Source organism: Haliotis asinina, chromosome 7, assembly GCF_037392515.1.
Source record: "Haliotis asinina isolate JCU_RB_2024 chromosome 7, JCU_Hal_asi_v2, whole genome shotgun sequence".
Classification (NCBI taxonomy): Eukaryota; Metazoa; Mollusca; class Gastropoda; order Lepetellida; family Haliotidae; genus Haliotis; species Haliotis asinina.
In genome coordinates this window covers 39,093,872-39,118,212 of record NC_090286.1, presented here as the reverse complement: position 1 = coordinate 39,118,212, position 24,341 = coordinate 39,093,872, and the positions used below count along the sequence as shown (strand labels likewise).

At 38.4% G+C, this 24,341-nt stretch overlaps 1 protein-coding gene across 2 annotated transcripts; it reads right to left on the bottom strand.

The window, feature by feature from the left end:
* Window positions 1-948: 948 nt before the first annotated feature.
* LOC137291369 (neurogenic locus notch homolog protein 1-like) lies at window positions 949-24,168 on the bottom strand. 2 transcript variants are annotated; one of them, XM_067822687.1, is made up of 17 exons: window positions 23,978-24,168; window positions 18,938-19,120; window positions 18,486-18,644; window positions 17,647-17,862; window positions 16,089-16,178; window positions 15,476-15,712; window positions 13,773-13,919; window positions 13,223-13,360; window positions 11,194-11,394; window positions 9,295-10,857; window positions 8,287-8,511; window positions 7,409-7,525; window positions 7,064-7,180; window positions 4,825-4,959; window positions 4,184-4,275; window positions 2,346-2,525; window positions 949-1,798 (listed from the first exon to the last, which is right to left on the bottom strand). In XM_067822687.1, exons 2-16 carry the CDS (start codon window positions 19,032-19,034, stop codon window positions 2,385-2,387), a joined length of 3,675 nt encoding a protein of 1,224 aa, XP_067678788.1. In that variant the 5' UTR covers window positions 19,035-19,120; window positions 23,978-24,168; the 3' UTR covers window positions 949-1,798; window positions 2,346-2,384. The 2 variants fall into 2 exon arrangements, with proteins under 2 accessions (XP_067678788.1, XP_067678787.1); XM_067822686.1 differs by having other exon boundaries at window positions 18,938-19,116; window positions 23,978-24,143.
* Window positions 24,169-24,341: the final 173 nt, after the last annotated feature.

Sequence of the window (24,341 nt, the reverse complement as noted above, 5' to 3'; positions counted from 1 at the left end):
GGATCTCTTCACAACAAGCTGTCTTTAGGAGAATGTAGGCAGCAATCCATGAAGATTAAATGGTCAGAAGAAACTAATGGAAAGGATCATTTCTACACAGCTGAACCACCTCCAATACAACAACCAACTGCGGTGAGAATTCATGGATCATAAACACCTGCAGCATACTGGAAAAAAAACATTGACAATAACCTCTATCAGTATATTATTAAAAAAGGTATTTGTTTACAGGCAGGTATATGTGTATACAAAATACATACAGATCAGTCTGAGAAGGAATGCTAGAAATGTTCTGACAAACACCTTTAAACAACTTGCAGAAGCACATAAGTATCATCACAACCAAAACACCAGTTGAGCAAATATGTTACAGCATCAAAACTCTGTAAAGCATAAAAGGTTTACTCTATTATATAACAAGTCCACTTATAAAGCGTTAGAATCCAATCAGCAAGTTAATAGTAATTGTCACAAGGGCATGTGAACTTAAAAATGGAATGAGTGAGTGAGTTTTACACCACTTGTAAAACAATTCAAGCAATATCATGAAATGGGCTTCCCAAACTGCACCAATGCGGAAGCAAACCCGACTTTTTAGCATAACGAGCGGATCTTTGAACCATCAGGTAACCCAACCACTCCTTCAGGAATAGAATCTTTAATTTGAGAGAGGTTTCTCAATGAAATTCATGAGCAATGAAAGGGTGCTGACAAACCTTTAACATTATCAGGGTGAACCTTGATTCATAGGATCCCATCATAGGATTCTAACATGTCCAACGTATACAACTCCTCAAGGCAGATGGTAGCAGCTTTGACTCGGCCTGTGCTTCCTCCAACTGTTTGGAGATCTTTAGCTGAGATAATACGTTTTGACGGAATGTTCGTAAAAACACTGAAGTTGATCATCTCATACATTTCAAAGAAAAAAAAAGCAAATACTGGATATTTTATGAAAAATCAACTAATGATATATTTCATGAAAATGGTGACAAATGTAGTACATATTATGGCATAATTGTAATGTTGACTTGATAAAAAATATATATAGTAAAAACCAAAAGAAATATTTTATCTACAGTGATTACTGGTTACATGAACATATACAATTTCAAGTTAAAAAGTTCTGTGATGTTACATTTACTATGCAACCAATAATCTTATAAACTTTTAACAACCGCAGATAAATTCATGTATCCAGATGATATGATTTCACACAAAATACATCTATTCATAAATAAAGCACATATAAATCATCAGGGTGCATTTATGAAAAGCTGTGACATCATCACTATTAAGGGAAAATATTTACTAAATAATTCTGGTTTTCAACACTTATGATCTAGAACTATGTAAAAAGTTATCAAATATAAAAACAAACAGTTTTTATCTAAGTATAGCCTAAGTTCATGTCCACTTATAAACTATTGGGTTTTTTTTTTCCAAAATGCTTACAGGTTCTAACAATTACATTGGAAGCTATCAAAACCAGAATTTATCCAATCTGTTGTCAACACCACCTAAAAATCTCAGTCCTGTCTGTGACATTTATCATCAGCTCTACTATCCAGTACAATGTCTAAACTGGATCATTTCTTCAGTCCTAATGTGTGCCGGCTTAGACAGCCTCCACTGTATGTATTTGTTGTAAAATATTACCTTTTGTCAAAGGACCAACAATACATAAAAAAGCAGACATTTCTCTAGTACTGTACGTTCCAAACTTTTTTCAAATCATGCATATTGAAATTGTCTTGATTAGCTCCTTCAGAGAAATAATTAATTGCATCTGTTTCACCTGTAACAAAGATAAAAACATAGATAATAACCACACATATATATATGTCATAACATCAAAGCATTTATCACACTTCAAAGACACATCTGATATCTCCGACATCCTCCTCTCTATCTCCTGTGCTTGTATTCCAGCAAACCTACTCCAACGCACGAATAAGATCCCAGGGTTAATACAACTACAACATTTCTGCGCTTCATAAATATTTGACATACCAACAGGGACGTATGTAGACCAAGGGGGTAGGGGGCAGCTACCTCCCTAGAATTTTTTTACAGGTTATTTTTTATACATCAAAGTATTTACATAAGATTCTTGTAACATTGATAGTGCCCCCCTTATTAAGAACAGGTACCTACAGCCCTGACCAATCACATGTTCAAACAAGAGGAAGTAACTCAATTTTCCAAGAAATTAAAGCCAAGAGTTTTTACAGATATGGAGACATCTAACCCTTCAGTTACAAATATGTGAGCCCTTGAGATACAGATGTATTGTCATATCTAACAGGTAATAACTCAAGATTCAGTAACAACTGCCCACTTACAGATGAGAGCTGAGCACATTCAAGGCTCACAGCCACTGGTCACACCTGTCTCTCACATCTGTAGCCAGTCATCTCTGGGTGACACATACATTGGAATGCCCCGTCTGAATTCTCAATGCACTGACCACTATTGCAAGTGTTTGTGCCACAGCCTTCCACCTTCGTTTCACAGAACATGCCCTGGAAGTGGTTAAGCTGAGGTAAAGTGGTGGCAAAATCAGTTCCATGTCAGAAATGTCTTGATCAGATATCAGTGTTTAGTGAACTTCATACAAAAATCATAAAAAAGTACACCTTTTGGATTGAACCCATCCACTGAAAAAAATGACAAATTATATGACAGTTATTCAAACTTAAAAAGGAATGAAAGTGAAGGTCGTAATTTAAAATGAAGATAAATGTCAACAAAAACATGACCAGTCAACCTCTCTTCACATCTTGCTCTGTGGTTGTTCAAATGCACAAATATTTCCAAGACTCACTTTGACCTTGACATCAATGTCTTAGTGTATGAAATATGCAAAAGTAGTAATAAAGAAATTGCTTACTGAAAAACTTTCAAAGGAAGTCTTGAAAGTCTATGAAGAAAATCCATGAACTGTTCTTGAGATATCTTGCTAAAAATCATAACATGCAGTTTTACATGCTGAAATCTTCCTAGTGTTGCCATAAACTTGAATATTGTGTGAAGGTCACCAAAATCGACAGGACCTTGCGCTTTCCCTAGATGAAGCTTGGTTTCATTTATACTGATGGCAAAACAAATGAGGGATCACATGAAAGCGTAAGTGTCCCTTTATTTTTTGTGTGCTCTCTTCACAAGTTTTGTATCACATAACTTGTGAGGAAACATGGAAAAAAATAAGGGAACACTTGTGCTTTTATGTGATCCCTTATTTTCCCCCTCAGTATATGAAGAAAGTCTAGTGAATGACTCTTGAGATATTGTGCTGGCAAAACATGTTGAAATCTTAAAAGTGTCCCGTGACCTTGAAAATTATGTGAAAGTAACTTAAGTTAAATCTACAGGGCACTGCACCTTCCCTTGATGAAGCTTGGTGTTAAATATGAAGAAGTCCAGTGGATGGTTCTTGAGATATCTTGCTGACAATCTTAACATGCAGGTTAAACATGCTGAAACCTTTAAAGTGTCATGTGACCTTGGAAATTAGGTGAAGGTCACCAAAATCGACTAAGCCTTGCACCATCCCTGTTGAATATGAAGAAGATCCTGTGAACGGTTCTTGAGTTATCTCGCTGACAATCTTAACATGCAGCTTAACACCATGAGTGTCACCATGACCTTGAAAATTAAGTAAAGGTCACTAAATATGAAAAGAATTTAGTCAATGGTTCTTAAGATATTTCAATTCGTATGTACGGATGGAGCCTAATACTATATACTAAACGTGTGGATGGTGATAACAAACAGGAAAACCTTTATCATCCTGCCAATGAACTGACTACTTTCTCAGCTTGTAAACAAAAAAACATGAGCAAGTAGGAAATGCAAAAATCATAAGGTGACAAGGGTAAATGTTTGAAATAACATATGGCTGGGACACAATCTATTCATCAGTTTCATTCAGTTTGTAGAGAAACCACATATGACAAAAGAATTGTTAAAAGCTTAAGCCATGGTTATGAGAGGAAGTAAATAGAAACAATAACTCAAGGCTCATTCCAACAAAGTGTTCCGGTGTAAAACATTTAACTAAGCATAACTGCATTCAAATATATCTGACTCAATAATACCATGCACCATGTGACCAACATGTACGGTTTCTTGCAGGGATTTAAACAAATAAACAATGGCAAGCATGGTATTGCGTACTCACAATGAATCCCTTCTGGCACTCACAGGTCGGTTGTTTCCCCGTCTTCCAACACTGGCCTCCATTGAGACAAGGGTTGGGAGAGCAGATGTCACCTGGAGTAAACACACTGGATAAGTCAAGGGAGATAAACAGGGGATGTATGTTATGGTACAACCACATTGTCAACCTGAAAAATATTACTGAGACTTGAGGAGGAAGTTAGTCAGCCAAAATATGGCTCGAAGTAATCAGGTTTTACTAGGAGAGTCATAACAGGACACTGAATCATCCAACAGATCACATCTAAAATTTCTGCATAGCTATTCTTGCAGAAGCTGTTAGCTAATATCGACAGCTAAGTATTTTTGTGACGTCATTTCTCCCTGACAATTTTTTTTTTCAGATAAAACTCTCAAAAATATCCTACTTAATCTAGTAATAATTCAGTTTTAAAACCATGTCAAGAAAGTTTTGGAAAAAGGGTGAGTGAGTATGGTTTTGTGCCACTCTTAGCAATATTCCAGCAATATCATGTTTCATGATTCACATATTGTAGCCATGTGGGGAATCAAACCAAGATCTTCAGCATGATGAGTGGACACTTTAACTACAGGCTACCCCATTGCCCCTTTAGGAGAAGATCTTAACAGAAATGTTCTCACCAGCAAGCTGACAGAAAAGTCCTTCATTCTTTGTGGGACACTCACAGAACACACCATAACTGTCTGTGTAACAGGTACCTCCGTTAAAGCATGGTGTTTGGTCACAGCTTTCCACTTTCTCAGTACATGTTAAACCTGTCAGAGGGCAGGAGAACAGAAAATAGTTATTATTCACAAAACAACAGACTTAAGTTTTATGTTACCTGTACTATAAACATAAAGGAAAAGCAAACTCTTGTCAACAGTTTCTGTTGTTAGCTGGACTTGACAATCCTGTGACCAACAGCATGAGCAACTGGAATACGATGACATGTGTTAAGCAAGTCAGCCAAAATGACCACCTGATCCTGTTAGTCATCTCTTACAACAAGCATGTGTAACTGGCGATCACTTCTAACCCAGATGTCACGGGTCACCATACTTAGCAATTATAAGAAGCTACCTGAATCAGACTAACAAATAGCTGTTGTGACAGAGTTATTCATGTGATACAAAGTTCCAGGTGTAATACACAATACCTGTAGACATTCAGTACATGGCAGTCGTATGCTATATTTAGACCGAGCTCTGGAAGGTACTGCAACTTCCCCTGATGTAGAGAACATTACAGACAGATCTGGTGGGATTTCCTAAAGTGGATAAGGGGAGGTAAATCTTTCCTTTTAGCTAACAAGACCAGCACTGTCAGTGATAATCATTATACACTTGGATACCCAGCTTAGTTTACTGCTGCTGAGAGATAAATATATCCGTCACTATCTTTATCGCAATAATCACTGTTCTTGTATTATCTTTGAGTTTGTTCTGATTGTCTATTTTGTACTGCCATAGTGATACCTCTGCAGTGGTTTGTACTCACCTGCGAACTTAGTAAATTTCGTAAGCAAGTTTAGAAGTCAGCACAGCTCACATAACCCTGCATCCCACTTTGGGACATTGAAATGACTGATATTGATATGTAATATGACAAGGATCAGCAGCTCACAAAACTTTCTCCTCGACTCTGCTAAACTTTATATACATGTTAGATCATAGGTTTGCCATGCACACCTTTTCTGCATATATGAAACTAAGAAATTCACTATTTAGAATCAATCAGAACTATATTTGTAATTATGACAAGAACAAAACAACCCACATAGATACAGAAAATAAATCACATGCTGAAAACATCAAGGAAATAACTACTCTAGATACAGAGAATAAACTGCACACTGGTACATATGACACGAAGAAAGACCATGAATAGTGAAAAGTTAACATCACGCATTGAATAATCACAGTTTGCAAACAAATAGCACATGGCATATCTGTGCTTCATGATTAATTTGCATATTAAGTTTGGTGAACCTACCATTTATAGTTTCAGTGATATGCTATGGCCAGGTAACCATCAAACACATTTTGCACCAAGTCATGTCTCCATGGAAACAGCAAAAAACAAAATTCTGAAAAACTTCCAAATAGCTAAATGCACATCAATGGGTAATGATTACCATGCGTGTGAAGTCTGGTGAAACTGACATGTAAGCTTTAAGAGATATGCTCTGGACAAAGTTTCGGGACGAAAGGATAGACGGATGGATGGAATGAACGGTTTATAACCCCGTTACTTCGTAGCAGGGGTATAATTATATCACACTTTTTTGCTGTTTGCTGGTTTTACAACCAGTTCCTAATGGACTGAAAATGGTGGTCAACATGAAACTCTGTCTACATCAGATACATTGTACCAGGCTATGCCCTAATACAGTCAGCCAGAGCTCCATTCCACAGAGCCATTTGAGTAAGGTGATCATAAGCAGCTGTTAACGTTTGGGTTACGATCACATTACAGATAAGTTAACTTTTGGAAACACTCATCCAATCACAGAGAAGAGAATATCCCTTTTTTTATCTCAGTGCCATCTTTATTTCAGTTAGTGGGGGTGTGAATGGTGTAGGTTTTGAGATCCCCATAAAACTACATTCACTTAATGAGGGAATAATAATTAGCTCTGAAACTTTGTGATAAAGAAAAGAAGTTGTTATCTGCAAACTTATCTTTGTTATACAAAGTGTCATGTATTCATGTACAACCAAATGCATTTCAAGAACTGGTTTTCTACCCCAGACTCTTCACACAGAACTCTGACAATAACCAACTTTATCTTACAAAAACATCTCAGAAATTTGTTTCTATCATGTGCCTCTATATATGTATAACTTGATACAATTTTCAGGTTTCCTAACATCTTACCTGTGTATGGTGGTTTACAAGTACACTTGAACTTGTCATCCCCGGACGATGAACACTCACCACTGTTTCTACATGGTTTACTGAGACACAAGTTGAGGAGAGTTTCACAAGTCAACCCTGCAGACACAAGTGTAAAATAATGATTAAAGATAACAAGTCAAATAAGAGGTACACGGTAAACCAGGTTATACAAACCACAAAGGTAATACTAATCATAGTTTGCTAAAATCAATTTGTTATCACATCTTTTCAATTTTGAAATATTTATGATCCCATTAATATGTGTTTTGGGTGGTTTATTTTGCTTCTTTCTTTTTTCATTTAACATGCAACAAGTTTCAATACCTGTGTGTGTCACCGGGCACTGACAACTAAAGGTTGTGCCGCCTACATTGACACATGTTCCCCCGTTCTTACATGGACGGACATCACATGGCAGCAGGACAGAGTCACACGTCTTCCCTGAACACATCATAACAGTCATAAAGTTACGAGGAAATAAAACAGTTGGTATCCACTGCCTTTTGAAAAAATACCCTTTCATCTGTTAGTTTGACATAAAATAGAGAAAAAACTAACAAAAACAAAACAAATAGACAGCAATTTCCTAGTTGATTGTTTGTAATATTTCCTTGGCGGTCTTATCAAGCATGTTGAACCTGAAACAATGATATTTAGAATTTACCAAGCTAGAATTATTATCATGATAACAGATCTTACAATTTTCATCAAAATGTACTCTGAACTGGTTGGATGTGGCAACAGCTATCTCCCAATGGACTTGTTCTGATCTCTCCTAATCTACACCATGTCCACCTAATGAGCATTCAGTATCAATCAATTTAAACACTTGCATCACAGGTGATATTTACATACAGACACATGATAAACACCTTGAAGATCCATGATAGTTTGCAGCTAGAGATGACAAGATGTAACTGGTGTAAAAAGCTTAAAATATTTGTAAAAATATTTCCTGTAATGACTACAGGATTGGTTGATCAGGCTCATTGACTTCACTGATATCACTGATACATATCATTGAATCTCAGTTACTTAGATAAATGCAGATCATGTCTGTCACTGGATTGTCAGGTGCACAGTTGATTATTTACAGACTACCACCAAATACCTGGACTATTGGTGAGTGGGGCATAAAGCAACAAACAAATTATATTTTTATTCACTTATATCTTGCATTGGTAACAGAAGGGACATCTCACCTGTGAATCCAGGTGTGCAGAAACACATGAAGTCCAGTCCCCTGTCGATGCAGGTGGCATTGTTTTTGCATGGCTGAGAGTAGCATGCGGGTTGTAAAGATTCACATGTCTCCCCAGTATGAGTTTCAGGACAGTGACAGAAGAACTGGCCACCACGAGTTTCGCACGTGCCACCATTGTGACAGGGTGGAGTCAGGCAAGGATCAACCAGGTCACATCGCGGACCTAGTCAACATACATCAACATGAAGATCATCTACAATTTAAAACCACAGACATCATCAAAAAATAATCATACCATGTCAAATATCTGCTAATATCTGAAAGATATTTAAAAGCGAAAAACAAAAAGAGGAGTGGAGGAGGGGGAATTAATAGCTATCAACTTCCATATTGTCAGGAACACAACATTTCAGAGTATATTTATTGTTTTTACATGTACATGTATAGATACTTTGTTTCTTAATTTTCAAACATCTCATGACGGTTTATGCAGAACAGTGAAATATCATGTTCCTTCCTTTACAGAAGCTAACAGATATGATTTTCCCCTTCAAATATATATAGTTTGTTCAGTGTCCTATGTCAACATGCCAATGTACATGAATCTATCAACCATGTCAGATAATTACTGCGATAAAAATATATGACTCATACTTTGTCATATGAATTTGAGAGATATGGCCAAAAGGTAATGTTCAAATATACATGTTATTTACATGCAATCATGTAAAGAAAAATTTAAAATTCTCCTACAAACTACTTTACCAGTTGTTACAGACCTAAAGATGCATCACTAGGAGTGTTGCTCACATTCTGATACAAAATGGAAACATGTACATGGAAACAAATAAGGTGACGGATGGAAGTACAAGTATTCCCTTTTTCTTTTCCAGGTTTAAAAACAAGGTAAGTACTGAACTGTGGGTGAAATTGTGGAAATAAATAAAGGATTACTTGTACTTTCATAAGTTTCCTTTTTTCTATGAGTACATAAATCACAACTTACCCGTAAATCCCGGATTGCAGACACACTTGCGACTGGACCCCTGAATACTGCACTGTCCACTGACACACGTGGTAGAATCACAGGTAAGTATAAGAAAATCACAGTTCCTCCCCGTGTAGCCTGGGTTACAGGTACACATGTAGTCAGAGTTGACGTTCACGCAGTTTCCATTTGCACAAGGCTTATCTGCACATGGGAGTCTGCTCTCACAGCTCAAACCTGTATACCCAGGAGGGCACTGACATCTGTAGCGAGATCCCTCGTTTAGGCAGATGCTGGAATTACTGCAGGGTGAACTAGCACAGGGAACTGGGATCTCGCAGTTCTTGCCCACGTGGGAGGACAAGCAACGACATGTATAATTCTGACCTTCTGTTTCACATGTCCCGAGATTTAAACAAGGGTTTGGGGCACAGGGCTCTTGTTTAGTCTCACAATTTCTTCCTGTGAAAGCTGATGAGCAGTTGCATTGGTAGAGGTCTCCATTGTTGAAACAAGTGCTGTTGTTGATGCAGGGGTTCGAACCACATGGATTGGGTAGCTCACACCTTGGTCCTCCGTAGACATTGGAGCATGAGCAGGAGTATGATGAACCAAAGTTTGTACAAGAGCCATTATTGAGGCATGGTGCACACAAACAGGGATCATGTGTTTCACAGTTCTGGCCGGTAAAACCGGGAAGACAGGAACATACGTAAGAATTGTTGACATTTTGACACTGAGCAGCGTTTCTACATGGAGAGTTGTTACAGGCTAGACTTGTTTCACAGTTAATGCCTGTGAGTCCCGGTAAACAGAAACATCGATAGGCAGAAATATTGACACTCACACACGTCGACCCACTGGAGCAGGGATTGCTAACACAGGGGAGACCACTCTCACATCTTGGACCTGTATGGGTCGGAGGGCACTGGCAGCGAAACGAAGAGCTCTCTTCTATACAAGTACCGTTATTGAAACAAGGTGAGCTGTTGCAGTTTAAGTAAGTTTCGCACCTGACTCCAGTATGTGTAGCTGGGCAGGTGCAGTAAAACCCTAATGCAAGATCTGAACATGTCCCACCGTTCAGACATGGGCTGTCCTTGCAGGGTAATACACTCTCACACTGCTGCCCTGACAACCCTGGTGGACAGGTACACCTGTATTCTGTCAATGAAACATCTTGGCAAGAGGCATTGTTCTTGCATGGATTTGCCAAACAAGGGAGAGCACTCTCACAGTTCAAACCAAAATAACCTGATGCACAACGACAAACTTCTCCTCCTGATGTGACAACACAAGTGCCATTGTTTTGACAGGACTTTGTGCTGCAGTTTCCTGTCCTCTCACAGATGTCTCCTGAAAATCCATTCCCACATTTACACTCAAAGGTGTTCGCTCTGGTCTCACACTGGCCATTGTTGAGACATGGCTGGCTAGCACAGGGTATGAATGTCTCACAGTTACGTCCAGTAAAAACCAGCGGGCATGTGCAGAAATAATTCTCTTCTATCAGTGTACACAGGCCACCATTCTGACAGGGTTTGTTCTCACATTCATTCAGACGCCTTTCACACCGAGTACCTGTATGAGAACAAACAAGTAAAATCAAAATCTTGTACTAGACTGCCTCTAATGAATATGTTAAAACTCACTAGGCAATAATATACTTCTTAGATGCTATTGTTAATACTGAGACAGATTTCTGATAATTCAGGCATGATTAATGATACAGACAAAAAGCAATCAGATTCCTAGTCTTTCAAACGGAAATTGGAAGATAAACTAACATCAATTCTGATACCAGTGTGCTTAAAGGGAAGTAACTCTTAAAATTCCACTCCACACAGAACACCATTACATTAAACCAAAAATGTCCCAAATGACACCAGCTTATCCATAAATTGTCATTAGGATTACCTGTATACCCATTGGAACAATAGCATTGGTAGGAACCCAGCGGCAGCCTGTCACCACAGGACTGTTTCCCCCTACGGCAGCAGTAGGCATTGTTCTTGCATGGGGTAGGATCACAGGGGTCGATGAGCGAGTCACAGTTAACACCTGTGTACCCCGACTGACACTCACATGTGTACCTGTTGACACCATCCCTGCATGTACCTGTCAATATCACAAACAGTCAAATCAGTAAACACAGTTCTCTCCCTTGTACCCAGTCTAAACTGACACTTCAACCAATTGACACCATCCCTGCATGTACCTGTCAATATCACAAGCAGTCAAATCAGTAAACACAGTTCTCTCCCTTGTACCCAGTCTAAACTGACACTTCAACCAGTTGACACCATCCCTGCAAGTACCTGTCAATATCACAAGCAATCAAATCAGTAAACACAGTTCTCTCCCTTGTACCCAGTCTAAACTGACACTTCAACCAGTTGACACCATCCCTGCAAGTACCTGTCAATATCACAAGCAATCAAATCAGTAAACACTGTTCTCTCCCTTGTACCCAGTCTAAACTGACAGTTCAACCAGTTGACACCATCCCTGCAAGTACCTGTCAATATCACAAGCAATCAAGTCACTAAACACAGTTCTCTCCCTTGTACCCAGTCTAAACTGAAACTTCAACCTGAGGCGTGTTCAGAACCTCGAGCGCCCGCACGATTTGTGACCAACTTGTGTTATTCCAGGAAAGGACGAATAGTCTCTTGTCTTCTTGTTGGAGGTTATGGAAAGGGGCGAGTATAGATGAATGACATTAAACATGTATAAGACAAAATGTTACACATGTCAACTTCTTCTTTATTGTTTACACAACGTTTCTTGGCTATTCCTTGCCCATTCATCAGGTGGATGCTAACTAATGACAATGATTTGAATGGCTTTTTTTCTATTAAACATGGTCGCCATCTTTGTTCACTTGACGAGTCAGCTGTGAGGATAGTTCGCAGGCGCTCGCAGATACTTGTCCGGGTACAGATGTTCAGGATCGATTTGCTGGTGCTCTCGTATTCTGAACATGCCTCTGTTCACACTATCCCTGAAAAATATCACAAGCAGTGGAAAAGTAAACACAGTTCTCTCCCTTATACCAAATCTTAAACTAACACTTCAACCTGTTTATACCATCCCTGTAAGTATCTGTCAATATGATAAGCAATCAAATCAGTAAAGACAGTTCTCTCCCTTGCCACTCCATACATGGACCTGTGTATATATAATGTTAATTTTCTTTATTAATCATATTTTCATCTTTCACCAAGATTTTGTTATTTATCAGTCATCTTTCTTTGTTGAATGTCCATTTGTTCTGTGTTGCCAGTGTTTGCAGTTGAATGCCACCTCTCTTAATCATCGCTTATTGGAACCTTGTCAACAAGGGTTTCTCTTCACTTCTGTTCTATTTTCAGTCTCAGTACCCATTCTCTGCATCGTCCCTATTCTATTCATAGGTCACATCAAAGGGTTCCTTTGACGTGTTACCTATGCTCTAATTGGCTATTGTGTCTTTATGCCTACTTCCTTTGGCTATCTTGTCTTCCACCTTACTCCAGTTGCTGTTACTGAGGTGGAAACTTGTTAGGAGCCAGTGTAGCGGTCCATACAATGTTAGAATACTATGCTGGAATTTGAATCATGGACCAGTAATCCACATGACTAGAGGCTAACCCTGTCAGCGAGCTGAAAAGGTAAGGATGTCATCTGTGGGATGACTGCATGTCCTGCTACACACATTGAACTGAAAGGGTAAACCTCTTTGGTAATGTGACCAGTGGATCACAATGTCCATGGTTTGAAGCCCATCACAGGACTTGGAAATTTTGCGGCAAATGTATGTTTAAAAGTCATATCTCATACAAACTTCTTTTATTCGAAAATCGCTACAGATACAGATCTCAGTTTTTGCAAGAAATCTTAACATTTTGCTGAACTATAGGAATTATTCCACACAGAGCTTCAATTGATGTATGCAGTTACTTGCCATGCTGTCCACAAATGTTGCTCTGACAGTCGTCAATGTTGTTCTCACATCGAGTGCCATTAAATCCTGGTAAACACACGCACACCTGGTTTCCTGCCTGGAGAGGGTAGCATATCCCATGATTCTCACAGGGGTCACCTGGAAACAATACATTAAATCTCATCTACTACAATATGTCCACATGGCAGAGTTGTACCCACAACACCAAAAGTCCAGTTCTAGAACTGTTTTGTCAAAAATCAACATTACAGCAACAATCTCAGAAAATGGTATAAAAATGCAAAAACAGGTGGATCAATTCTTCTGCTTAAATTGTGAGCAAACTGTAAAATGTCTTCATGTTGAGATGATATTGTTGGTGTGGCAGTAGATCTGATGGGATAACAAACTTGGCCTGTAGTGTCATATGAACTACACAGGAATGGAAAAAACAATCATGACTTTTACAACTTAAAATAATTTAGTCATTTACCCAAAACAAAAGCCAATGAAACATTTACTACTTATAACATTCCCAACTGAGGATCCTTACAAGAGGGTGACATATTACCTTGAAGACATAGTTGTGAACGTTCACAGTTCTGCCCCGCTCTGTCAGGTGGACACTGGCATGTGTAGGAGGCAACACCGTCTACACAAGTCCCCGGCCTACATGGCTGGGATGCACAGTCATTCATGTTCACACCACAGTTGGACCCTGTCAGTAGTGATTGTTATCATTATTATATCTTCACTGCAAAGACCCTGCATTCAGCAGGCATCTGCTGCAGTCAATGTACACTGCCTCAAAGAGGAATGGCCATATACAAATATGAATAATAATACCAGGAACTGCTAATTACTTCATTAGCTGTACTGTGTACAATGCTGCAATTCATTGCACAGAGTTACATCCCCTTGTGCACACCAGGAAACTATGATCACAGGTTCTAATCTAGGTTTCAAGTTTAGTTTGCACCATACCAGTACTGGTTTGTATCACCCACACTTCTCAAACCTATATCACTTTGAGCTTTCTTCAAATACTGAGCTGACATAGTGAGATTAGCAGGAATGCTGATGAAAGTGGCGATTAACTCACCGACTCAGTTGTACTACTGACTGATCAAAGACAAGTCAGTGATATAGATATAGCAGATAACCAGTACTTCTACTGCAGTGGATTCTCTGTTGACGAAATACTCTATGGCAAAGACACCTTATCCAATACTGATACAGAATTACTTCTTAAATCCATTTATCATTTCATAATTAACTGACCCATGAAGGTCTCGGGGTAGAATAGGCCTTCAGCAACCCATGCTTGCCATAAAAGGTGACTGTGCTTGTCATAAGAGGCGACTAATGGAATCGGGTGGTCAGGCTTGCTAACACGTCATTGGTTCCCAATTGCACATATCGATGCTCATGTTGTTGATCACAGGATTGTCTGGTCCAGACTCGATTATTTACAGACCGCCGCCATATAGCTGGAATATTGCTAAGTGTGGCGTAAAACTGAACTCACTCACTCATTCATAATTAACTCCAACTGTCTCATTATTAACACAAGAAATACAATAAGTACTAAACTGCCTCATTGAATTGTATGTCCTTTTTGCACTCTTTTCATTTTGTTTAATCTGTTTAAGTTGTTTTCTCTCGGGAAGGGCATTAATATAGGCCTTGTTCAGTCTGTTTGCCAATCCCTTTTGTTTGTTCTGTATTGTCTTCCTAATGTATTGTCTTTATATTGAATAATACTGTTTTAACCAGACAAGCCAGTATATTCCTGGTTATTTGAGGCAGACTGAATATGGGAATGGTGGGGCAAAAGCAAGTGTGGTGGTGGAGAGAAATCACACAATACTAGCCCTTGTGACACACACATTCACAGTAAGCTACACACCTGGATGTAAAAAGGTAGGCATACCAGCTCCCTACATTCTGAAAAGGCATGGGTACCTACATGGGTTACCTACATGGGAGCAGGGCTATTACCAATCAGGACAATGGCCACCCAGGACAATTGCTACCCAGGACAATGGCCACCCAGGACAATTGCTACCCAGGACAATTGCCACCCAGGACACTCGCAGGACAATGGCCACCCCGGATAACTGCAGAAGAATGGCCACTCAGGACAATTGCCACCCAGGACAATTGCTACCCAGGACAATTGCCACCTAGGATAATTGTCACCCAAATCAATTCTCACCCAGGACATCTACATACGCAAGGAGACACAGTTTTATGATGATTGCGAAAACCTACCACTGTATCCCGCACGACAGGCACAGCTGTAGCCATTGATCTGGTCAGTACAGGTACCGCCATTCCTGCATGGCTGTACTTCACACTCATTTATCTCTTCCTCACATTGCCGCCCAGTGTAGCCAGCAGCGCATTGACATATGAAGGTGTTTCCCGACACCTGGCACACCCCCTTGTTCAGGCATGGGAAGGATGTACATGGGTTCTCAGCAGTACTGCAGTTCCTCCCACTATAACCTGGAGGAAAACATGACTCTCAACAAATCTGCTCCAGTCCAATCATCATGATTCAAATAAAATATCTGACACCATGCTCTCACTTTAAAAGTGTATTTAGAAACATTCCTACTTTTCCAAAATCAAAGACTTCTGAATTCATTTCAACTGATAAAAGCAAACTATTTGACCCTTCAAAGTCAGTCAGTTCGACATAATTGTTCGGTCTTCAGATAAACATGTTATTTGACAAGGTAAGACAAATATCACCTTCATTACCCACAATTTGTATCAAATATTATCAGTAGGTGACGACTAATGACTTTGAATCAACAATACAGGATGAGTATTACTGACAGAAACACATCCCAACAGAATAAGTACTATGTACACCTACCTGGAACACAGTTGCAATGGTATTGACCCCCTCTTAGAGCAGTGAACACACCCTCCATACATGGTTTATTATCACAAATGGTTGGGTCCACTGTAAACACAGGTAGAACAGCTTGCATCACACTAAATCCTGACTTAATGTAAGTTTGATCAGAAAGAGAAGTGGTCATCTATATGAGCTCATTCTGCAACATCAATGTTTCTAAAAAATTGAAAAAAATATCATTGATTAAAAAAATCAAACAAATTTAACCATTTGTATCAAATTATCCTCCACCAGATATATGATAAGTGGACACTAAAGGTAAAACATTTTATAGACAACAGCTTCTTTTGTATTATGATGTGTCATTTCAGTGCACATCTTTATACATTATACCATTTTCAAAACTTTACTTTCTCAAAATTGTAAAATGCCAACAAGCAGCACTCACTTACAGTTTTGTTTGTACTTATACATGTGTGCAAACAGAGACCATATATTATATGGTCTCTGGTGCAAATCAAGAAATTTTACATATTAATTATATTTTGAGTTGCAATCATGTTACCTCTCTATATTTATCTTAACATTTCCAGTACAGTCGACTATGGTTATAATAAATTCAAAGGGACCACAAATTTCTGAGACTTACTGCTGATAGTACCTTTAAAGAACAAACAAATATAAAATGTAGTTTACTGTTCTGCAGATCAAGGTTAGAATAAGTCTTTGGTAACTTGTCTTAATAGCTGGCAGTCTAAGTAAACTTAGCCTCAGTGTATTTTGTTACACTCCACCACTGAGTCTAACAAAACCTGATAGAAGGTCGCGTCAGGTAACCTTTGAGTGACCAATGACTGTCCAATCAAATGCGAAATGGCTTAATAGATTTAACCAATCAGACAATGGCTACTACTTCAGGATCGGAGGGACTTTCAAAATATTCAGGTCACTGGCACAGATCTCTCCAATACTAAAAATCAGCATATAACACAATTATTTGACCTGCAGTATATATGCTTTTGAGTTTCTGTTGACATGGTTACCATTAGCTAATATTTCCGCAAGATAACATCCTTGAATATTGCCTAAAACACTTTTTCCAGTGATTGTTTACTCACCGTTGTCATGGTTGTACATACACCGTGTGCATCACCGGAAGTGAGCGTACGCTAAATAGCATTCGTAGGTATGTGGTATGTGGAAATGTGTACTTTCGCGATTTGGTAAGCTGTGTTTTGATTGGTCAACCTCAAAGGTTACCTGACACAACCTTCCATAAGGTTTTGTTAGACTCAGTAGTGGAGTGTAACGAAAAGTACTGAGGAGAAGTTTACTTAGACTGAATGGCTGGTTAACTTGACTGTATGGTCAGGCATGCTGACTTGGTTGACATCCCAATTGTGTATATCAATGTTCATGCTGTTGATCAGTGGATTGTCTGGTCTTGACTTGATTATTTACAGACTGCAACCATATGGTTTAATATTGCTGAGTGTAGAGTTGAACAACTACATGTATCAATACTGTCCTGAGAACAACTAATCATGTTTGGTGTCCCATTAACCACACTTACCTGGAGCCGCTGTGGAGGTGACAGGTGGCAGGATGGGGGTTGTCGGAGGTGGAGCAGGTGTAGTGGTGGTGGGCGGGGCTGTGGTGCTGTTGCAGGTCACACCATACCAGCCAGGGGGACACACACATATGTAGTAGGCTACACTTATGTTTGGATTTAACGGGTAGCCATAACAGCTTCCTCCATTCTGACATGGCTGTCCCTCACATGGGTCACCTACAAAAAGGTATGCTTTCCCAAATGTTACAGGTGTCACATTATTGCAATTACTTAATGTCCATCAACCCTACTTTGCCACCAATATTTTTTATGCAGGTGAAGTAAATTTGGAAAAAAACCTGAAGTGCCATAAGTAAGGATGACAGACTTTAGAGGCTGCTATTGAACATGCATAGAAGTCATGAAGCCTTAACAAATGAGAATGGTGGCACCTGTACTGACAAGATCAATGGCTACAGCTGTGCTTGTTTGGGTTTTTACCATGCTTACTGACAATGAAATATATTTGTGTGATATCTAAGAGGACTGTATAGATGTGTCATCTGAAACTCATGTTAAATGCATGTCGGAAGAAAAGTCCTGGGTGAAAAAGTACCTGAAAGTAAGTATTGAGGAAAAGTGTCCAATTGCAATAAAAACCTATCTATTCACCAACTTTTGAGGTACTTTTTTCACGCGGACTTTTTTCCACACACCCCTTCACGTAGTGTTCAGAGACAATTTCAAGGTGTAATGGTATCTGATTTTGGCATCAATAAAATGACATCAGCACTTAACCATAAGACACTGGTGATCAATACAATACTGACATTGTCCAAATGTTAGCCTCTAAAGCCTACCATTCCGACAAGTTGCATTTGTCTCGTCTTCTCCATTGGGACATTCCGGTGTTCCGTCACACAGCCATTTCTCTAGGATACAGCTGCTCGGCATCACCGGATCCCCACAGAACATCAGGAACAGGAAGGGCACAAGATCAGGACAGTTCTCCAGGTATGCTACCAGAACAACAATCTCAGCATAAGCATTGTTTCATCTTGTTTTTCCTTGTCTTTGAGTCTCTAGATAAAGATAACTAACCACCAATATCTGGGTTAGAATTAGTCTTCAGTAACCAAAGTTCAGTCCTCAAAATGACAAAACCAATGGCAGTTTCTCTAATTAAAGCACTAATATTGTATTCACCATAATACATGCCCTAAAAGCATGTTAAAGCTATACACAAGTGAAATGTTTAAATTAACCACCATCTCCTGTGTTTACATCACAGCTTGTCCCAAAGTAAACTCACGTTTTGGCTTAGTCTCCTGGGACTGGGTATCTTGAAAGTAAACTGACAGGAGCAACAGGCTTAAGATGGCAGAACTAAGTTTCTTTCTCTTTCCCATCTTGGATGACGTGGATGAGAGTCAGTTTCAAGGCGAGGGGCTTCCAGGATCTAGGGCTCATGTGTCGTCAATCACTGACATTCTTTCTGAAACATTACATTGTATCATTTACTAAACATCTTGTGTTTTCTTTACACAAAAACACAAAATTACATATCATACACATCCAAGACAATCTTGTTACTGCTGTGTCCTTTAGACATAAATGAAAACAGTTCATATTAAAAATGTTTGACAATTTAACTCTGTGATATCAATGGTCTGTATACTTGCCTGGTATTTAATTTTGACCTTAAAGAGCAACTACTATTCTTGGGTGTACTGGTAACTTCTACGGTTCCAACACAGCAAACCTTTATTCTGTTTATAATTCTGTGTACACTGTGTCCCTGTTGTTGCCGGTTGAAAAAACGTATTGCAACAAGGAATTCTGACTGACACTGTCACTTACATCAGCCTCCCAAAACTGCATACCACTGCATGCCTCTGCCCCAAGTTATCTCCCTTTTTCAGTCAAGTGACTTATCACAGATCATATGATCTCAATATAAATACAAATAGGGCATTTGACTGCAACAGACTGATTTCAAAATCTGACTGTAAGTGTAGCATATAGAAAACAAGTGATATCTTTTTAATGTGGTAGAGCACAGTAAATTTTCCTGTAACTACATACATCTGACAGAGCTAAAATTAAAGAACATTCAAATACATTCATTTACAATAAAAATGATATAGAGGTCCAATGATTCGATTAGTCGTAATGTGACAGCAAAACAGCATTCAATATGGGATTGTAATGTACAAGCTGTTAACCAACAACAAATGAGTCGTGACCAACATAATCAATTGCTGAAATTGTTAATACAACAATCATGTGTCCATGTCCACATGGCAGAGCGACCAAAGGTATCAAGAAAATACAGTGAAAAACATCTACTTGCCTCGGGTTTGTGCTTATCCGGTTTCAGTAGGAAATCAAACATTGTCAACAGAGTAAGTGAATTTAGTTTAACCCAACATTAAGCAATGTTCCAACTTTATGGCAGCAGTCTGTAAATGATTGACTCTGGAACTGGCAATCTAGCATTCAACAGCATCAGCATCGTTCTGTGTAATAGGTAATAGGTCAATTCTAACCTGGATATTCAAGGGGCAAATGATGATAAATGTATAAAGAATGCTATGTAAGGCAAGTATTAGAAGGAAGGCAAGCTGTTTGACACTTCCCAGCATTTAATTGACATACAGGTTACAGCCACAGCATCAGATTACCTAGGGACCCATCTCTCTCTCCCTACAAAAATTACACTCCTTTCTGGTGCGATATGAGTCACCTATCATGACTTATCTAAACAGGGTTTTATGAGATATGTGTGTAAAAGTACAGACAAATGTATACAATGAAAAATACATATAAGGCCAGACCAAATTTATATCTTGTTTTATGGATCCGAAAGTATTGTTTCAAGAATAAGAAAAACAAATAATAACTAATTTCACCAATTAAAAAAATTAAATACTAATGTTTTTATTGGCCAAAAATGTTCACTTGCAAAAAAATATTTTTCAAGATTGTTTTTTTGCCACATGTCCACATCATTAATTCATCTTGACTTAGCTAATTAGCTTATGGAAAGTATGGAATAAACTGGCTACCATTGTATATTTATCATAGCTTGACCAGAAATTACTGACAATTTTAGGAATATGATTTCTAGTAAAAACAACCTTGACCAGCTATCAAGAGGTTGGTTTCATTCAACAAAGACAACTCCATCAATCCTTTGTCATTAGTTTATGAAGGGTTATCTCCATTCTCTTACTTGCTAGCAGACGCCATTTTTAGTGATCTTCAGTATGAATGACTTAGAGAAGACGAAGTTGATTTTAGAGTATTACGACAAGGACATCATATCAACTTAAGTGATTTCAAGTAGAAGAGGCATCTGTTTGTCCAAAGTTTAACATGTTTTGAGGGGTAGGGGGTAGGGGGGGAAGGAAGGCCCAGAACATTGAAAGTCGGTGACAGGAGGTGGCTTGGTATTCTTGTTTCTCAAAACGAATGAAAAAGTTAAGAAAACTTAAGGCTGAATATGATTTATAGAGGAACTGTGGCTGTCTGTAAGGAGACAATTAAGAACTGCGCTGCATGAGATGGATTGGCAGAAAGGTCGTGGAATTCATCACCAATAGTGAAACCTGAACAAAAGAAGCAAAGGTTGTACTGATGCTTACAGCATAGTAATTTTAACTGGAATGATGTGATTATCTTAGATGAAATTCTTGTGTGGCTGTTTCCTAATACACTGAAATTCTGGACCAAAGAATATGAAAAAGCTTTGTATCAGTTTGAAATGTAACGTGTGTTGTGGCATATCTGGGTTAAGGAATGCTCCTCTGTGTATTTGAAGGAAACATAAAAAGTGAGCAGTACACAGATATTCTTCAGGGACACTTATTTCCATATGCTCACATGTTCTGTAGAAAATATTTTTGATTTTCCAGCAGGACAATGCCCAAAAACATTGTTCAAAGTATTCGCAGGTCTAATATGATATTATTAGACTGGTCAAGTTATACCTCTGACCTAAATCCAAAAGAAAATATTTGGGGACTTATGAAGGAAAGTATCAATAAGAAAAATCTGACATGAAAGAAGACATGGTCCAATATTGAGGCAGCACGGACCACGACTTTTTAACTTCTTTGATCAGTAGAATGTCCCACTGCATTGAAGCCTGCATTGCTGCCCATGGTGACTTGACAAAATACTAACAGTTCACCTGTCTTTGAATTTGGAGTCTTCGAATCTTTGAATCTTAAGTTCTGCTAATATTCACATAAAATATGTAAGTAATGAGTAAAGAAAATAAAAAATTACAATCGCTAAATTCTCAATAAATTCTGGTCATACGATACAGTTGATGTTAATAATCTGTATGGTCTAATGTTTGTTTATGATGTTTCCTCAGGCTTGGATACTGCTGTCCAGCTTCAAAAGACTCACAGCCTTCAGATTTTTTTCAACTCATTGGTATGAAGGTCAATATTGATAAACTAAAGTTATTGTTTTCAGGAATAGTATAAAAAGTGTGTTTTTTATGCTCAAAGACAGTAAGTTGTTTCATACTAATAAATTATTGCTATAGATACTTGGCTATTGTGTTCACTCCAAAGTTAGTATAGACTAAAGCTCAGACAACTCTTGATTCTCAAACCAATAATGATCCTATGGCTATCTTTTGATACTGAAAACAAGTAGGATATTTCTCATGAGCAGATCTTTTCAAAATGATATAGTTAAACCTATTCTTTGTTACGGTTCAGATATTTGGGGTGTCACGCATTGTAAAATCATTGAATAAATCCAGATAAAAAAATTGTTAATAGTTAATATTTCTTAAAAGCTAGCAAAAACACTTGTAGCAATATGTTTCTTGATGAATGTGACAGATTCAGTCTTAAATGTACTTATATGTCAATGGCAGTCAAATACTGGAGCAGATTTTTAACGTTACAAAAGAGATACAGACATCACCAGGTTAAGAGATTGCAAACTAGAATGATTATTGTCTACAGAACTGAGTGAAGGGAAATGTTTTGAGACTGTCTTTCAACATTTGGAGAGTAGTGATTCCTTCAAGATGATCTGAGAGTTTATTTCAGACAGTGGTGGCATTGTAAGTAAATGATCTCTGATCAAATCACCTCAGACGTGGTGTTGGAACAGAGAAAAGATGTTGGGCAGATCAGAGGAGACAAAGATGGGCGGTAGACTTGTGTAAGTTCTGACAGGTAGAAAGGTGCTGACTGGTAATAACACTGACAGGCAGGTGCAAGCACTTAATACTGAACATGTGCTTCAACAGGTAGCCAGTGCAGTTACATCAGTATGGGTGAAGAAAAGGTGACCAATATTCATGGATGAGATGAGTTTTCCCAGATCAAGAGGTGTAGATGGTAAATAAGACTGGACCTAAAACAGATCCTTGAGGAACACCACATTTCAAAACAATTTTGCTGGAGGAAACCCCTTGGATAACAACAGATTGAAACCAGTCGGAGAGGTAAGATGTGAACCAGTCTAAAGCAACTCCATCAATGCCTACAGAATTCTTCAAAGTTCCTATGAGACTCTCGTGATCGATTGTGTCAAAGACAGAAGACAAGTCCAGCAACACCAACATTACCACAGTCACATATTGTAACAATTCATTGGAAAGCCAGATGTGCCGTTTCAGTACAGTAACCTAGTCGATAAACTGGATGAAACTTTCCAAGAAGGGAATATCTTGAAAGGTGAGATGAAAGCCTCATTTTCACAACCCTCTTAATTAATACTGAGGGGTCAGGTTACCCTATTACTATATCCTCTTATATAATACTAGGGTAGGGTCTATACACCTTTAAGTCTTTCTAACAGTCTGTTTCTAAGTGATACATGCCTGTGTGATATACTGATTGGATATAATTGTAGCATGGAAATGACAAAGGTAAAAGACAAATTACATATTGTAGTGAATAAACCTATATTACAATACAATGGGACAACCATTTCCTTCTAAGCCCAACCAAATACCATTGCTAAACAAGAGCCTAAAGCAAGCTGGTTCTCAGTGATTGTGCGCAGTGATTCCATTCTACAGTTAGTTCCATCTAATCTGTCTTGTGCATGGTATGTCTGTAAGATTACTGTTACTATTTAAAATACAAGGTTAACCCTGTGTCATTGATACATAATGTAGGTTCACTCTCACTCTAGTGGACACAGTTATTATGTACCTTCCAGTGAGTCCCTGTAGTTTCTCCTGGCGATCCATGACAAACGACACTTCCATAGGAAGTATTTACATAACAACACCAGCGATTCGTGGGAAATCAGGCTTGCCTTTACAACATAACCAAGCACACATTGGGGAACAAGTTAAAGGACATCTTACCTAATGTTGTACAGAAAATCTAAATGATACTGACAACCGGTAGATCTTCACTAGAAGGTATCCATTGCTGTTACTGGTTCATTCCGACATGAAATGCTATTGATTACCTCTTCCTTTGAGAGCGTGTATAGTTAGAGTACACATATACACCACCTGTTGCGCCTGCATACAACTCGAACAGGACAATATAACATCAAAACAGAGAATTGAAAATGTGCTTAGGAGAAAAAAAAACGAACTGCTTCGAAATGAATTAATCAAAATGGACATGTTCGTTTAGTTGTGCCACTCATAAGTTCATTTCTAAATATGTTGAAGTATATATTACTGGACGCCGGAAAAAATTACAATCTGTACAAATCAC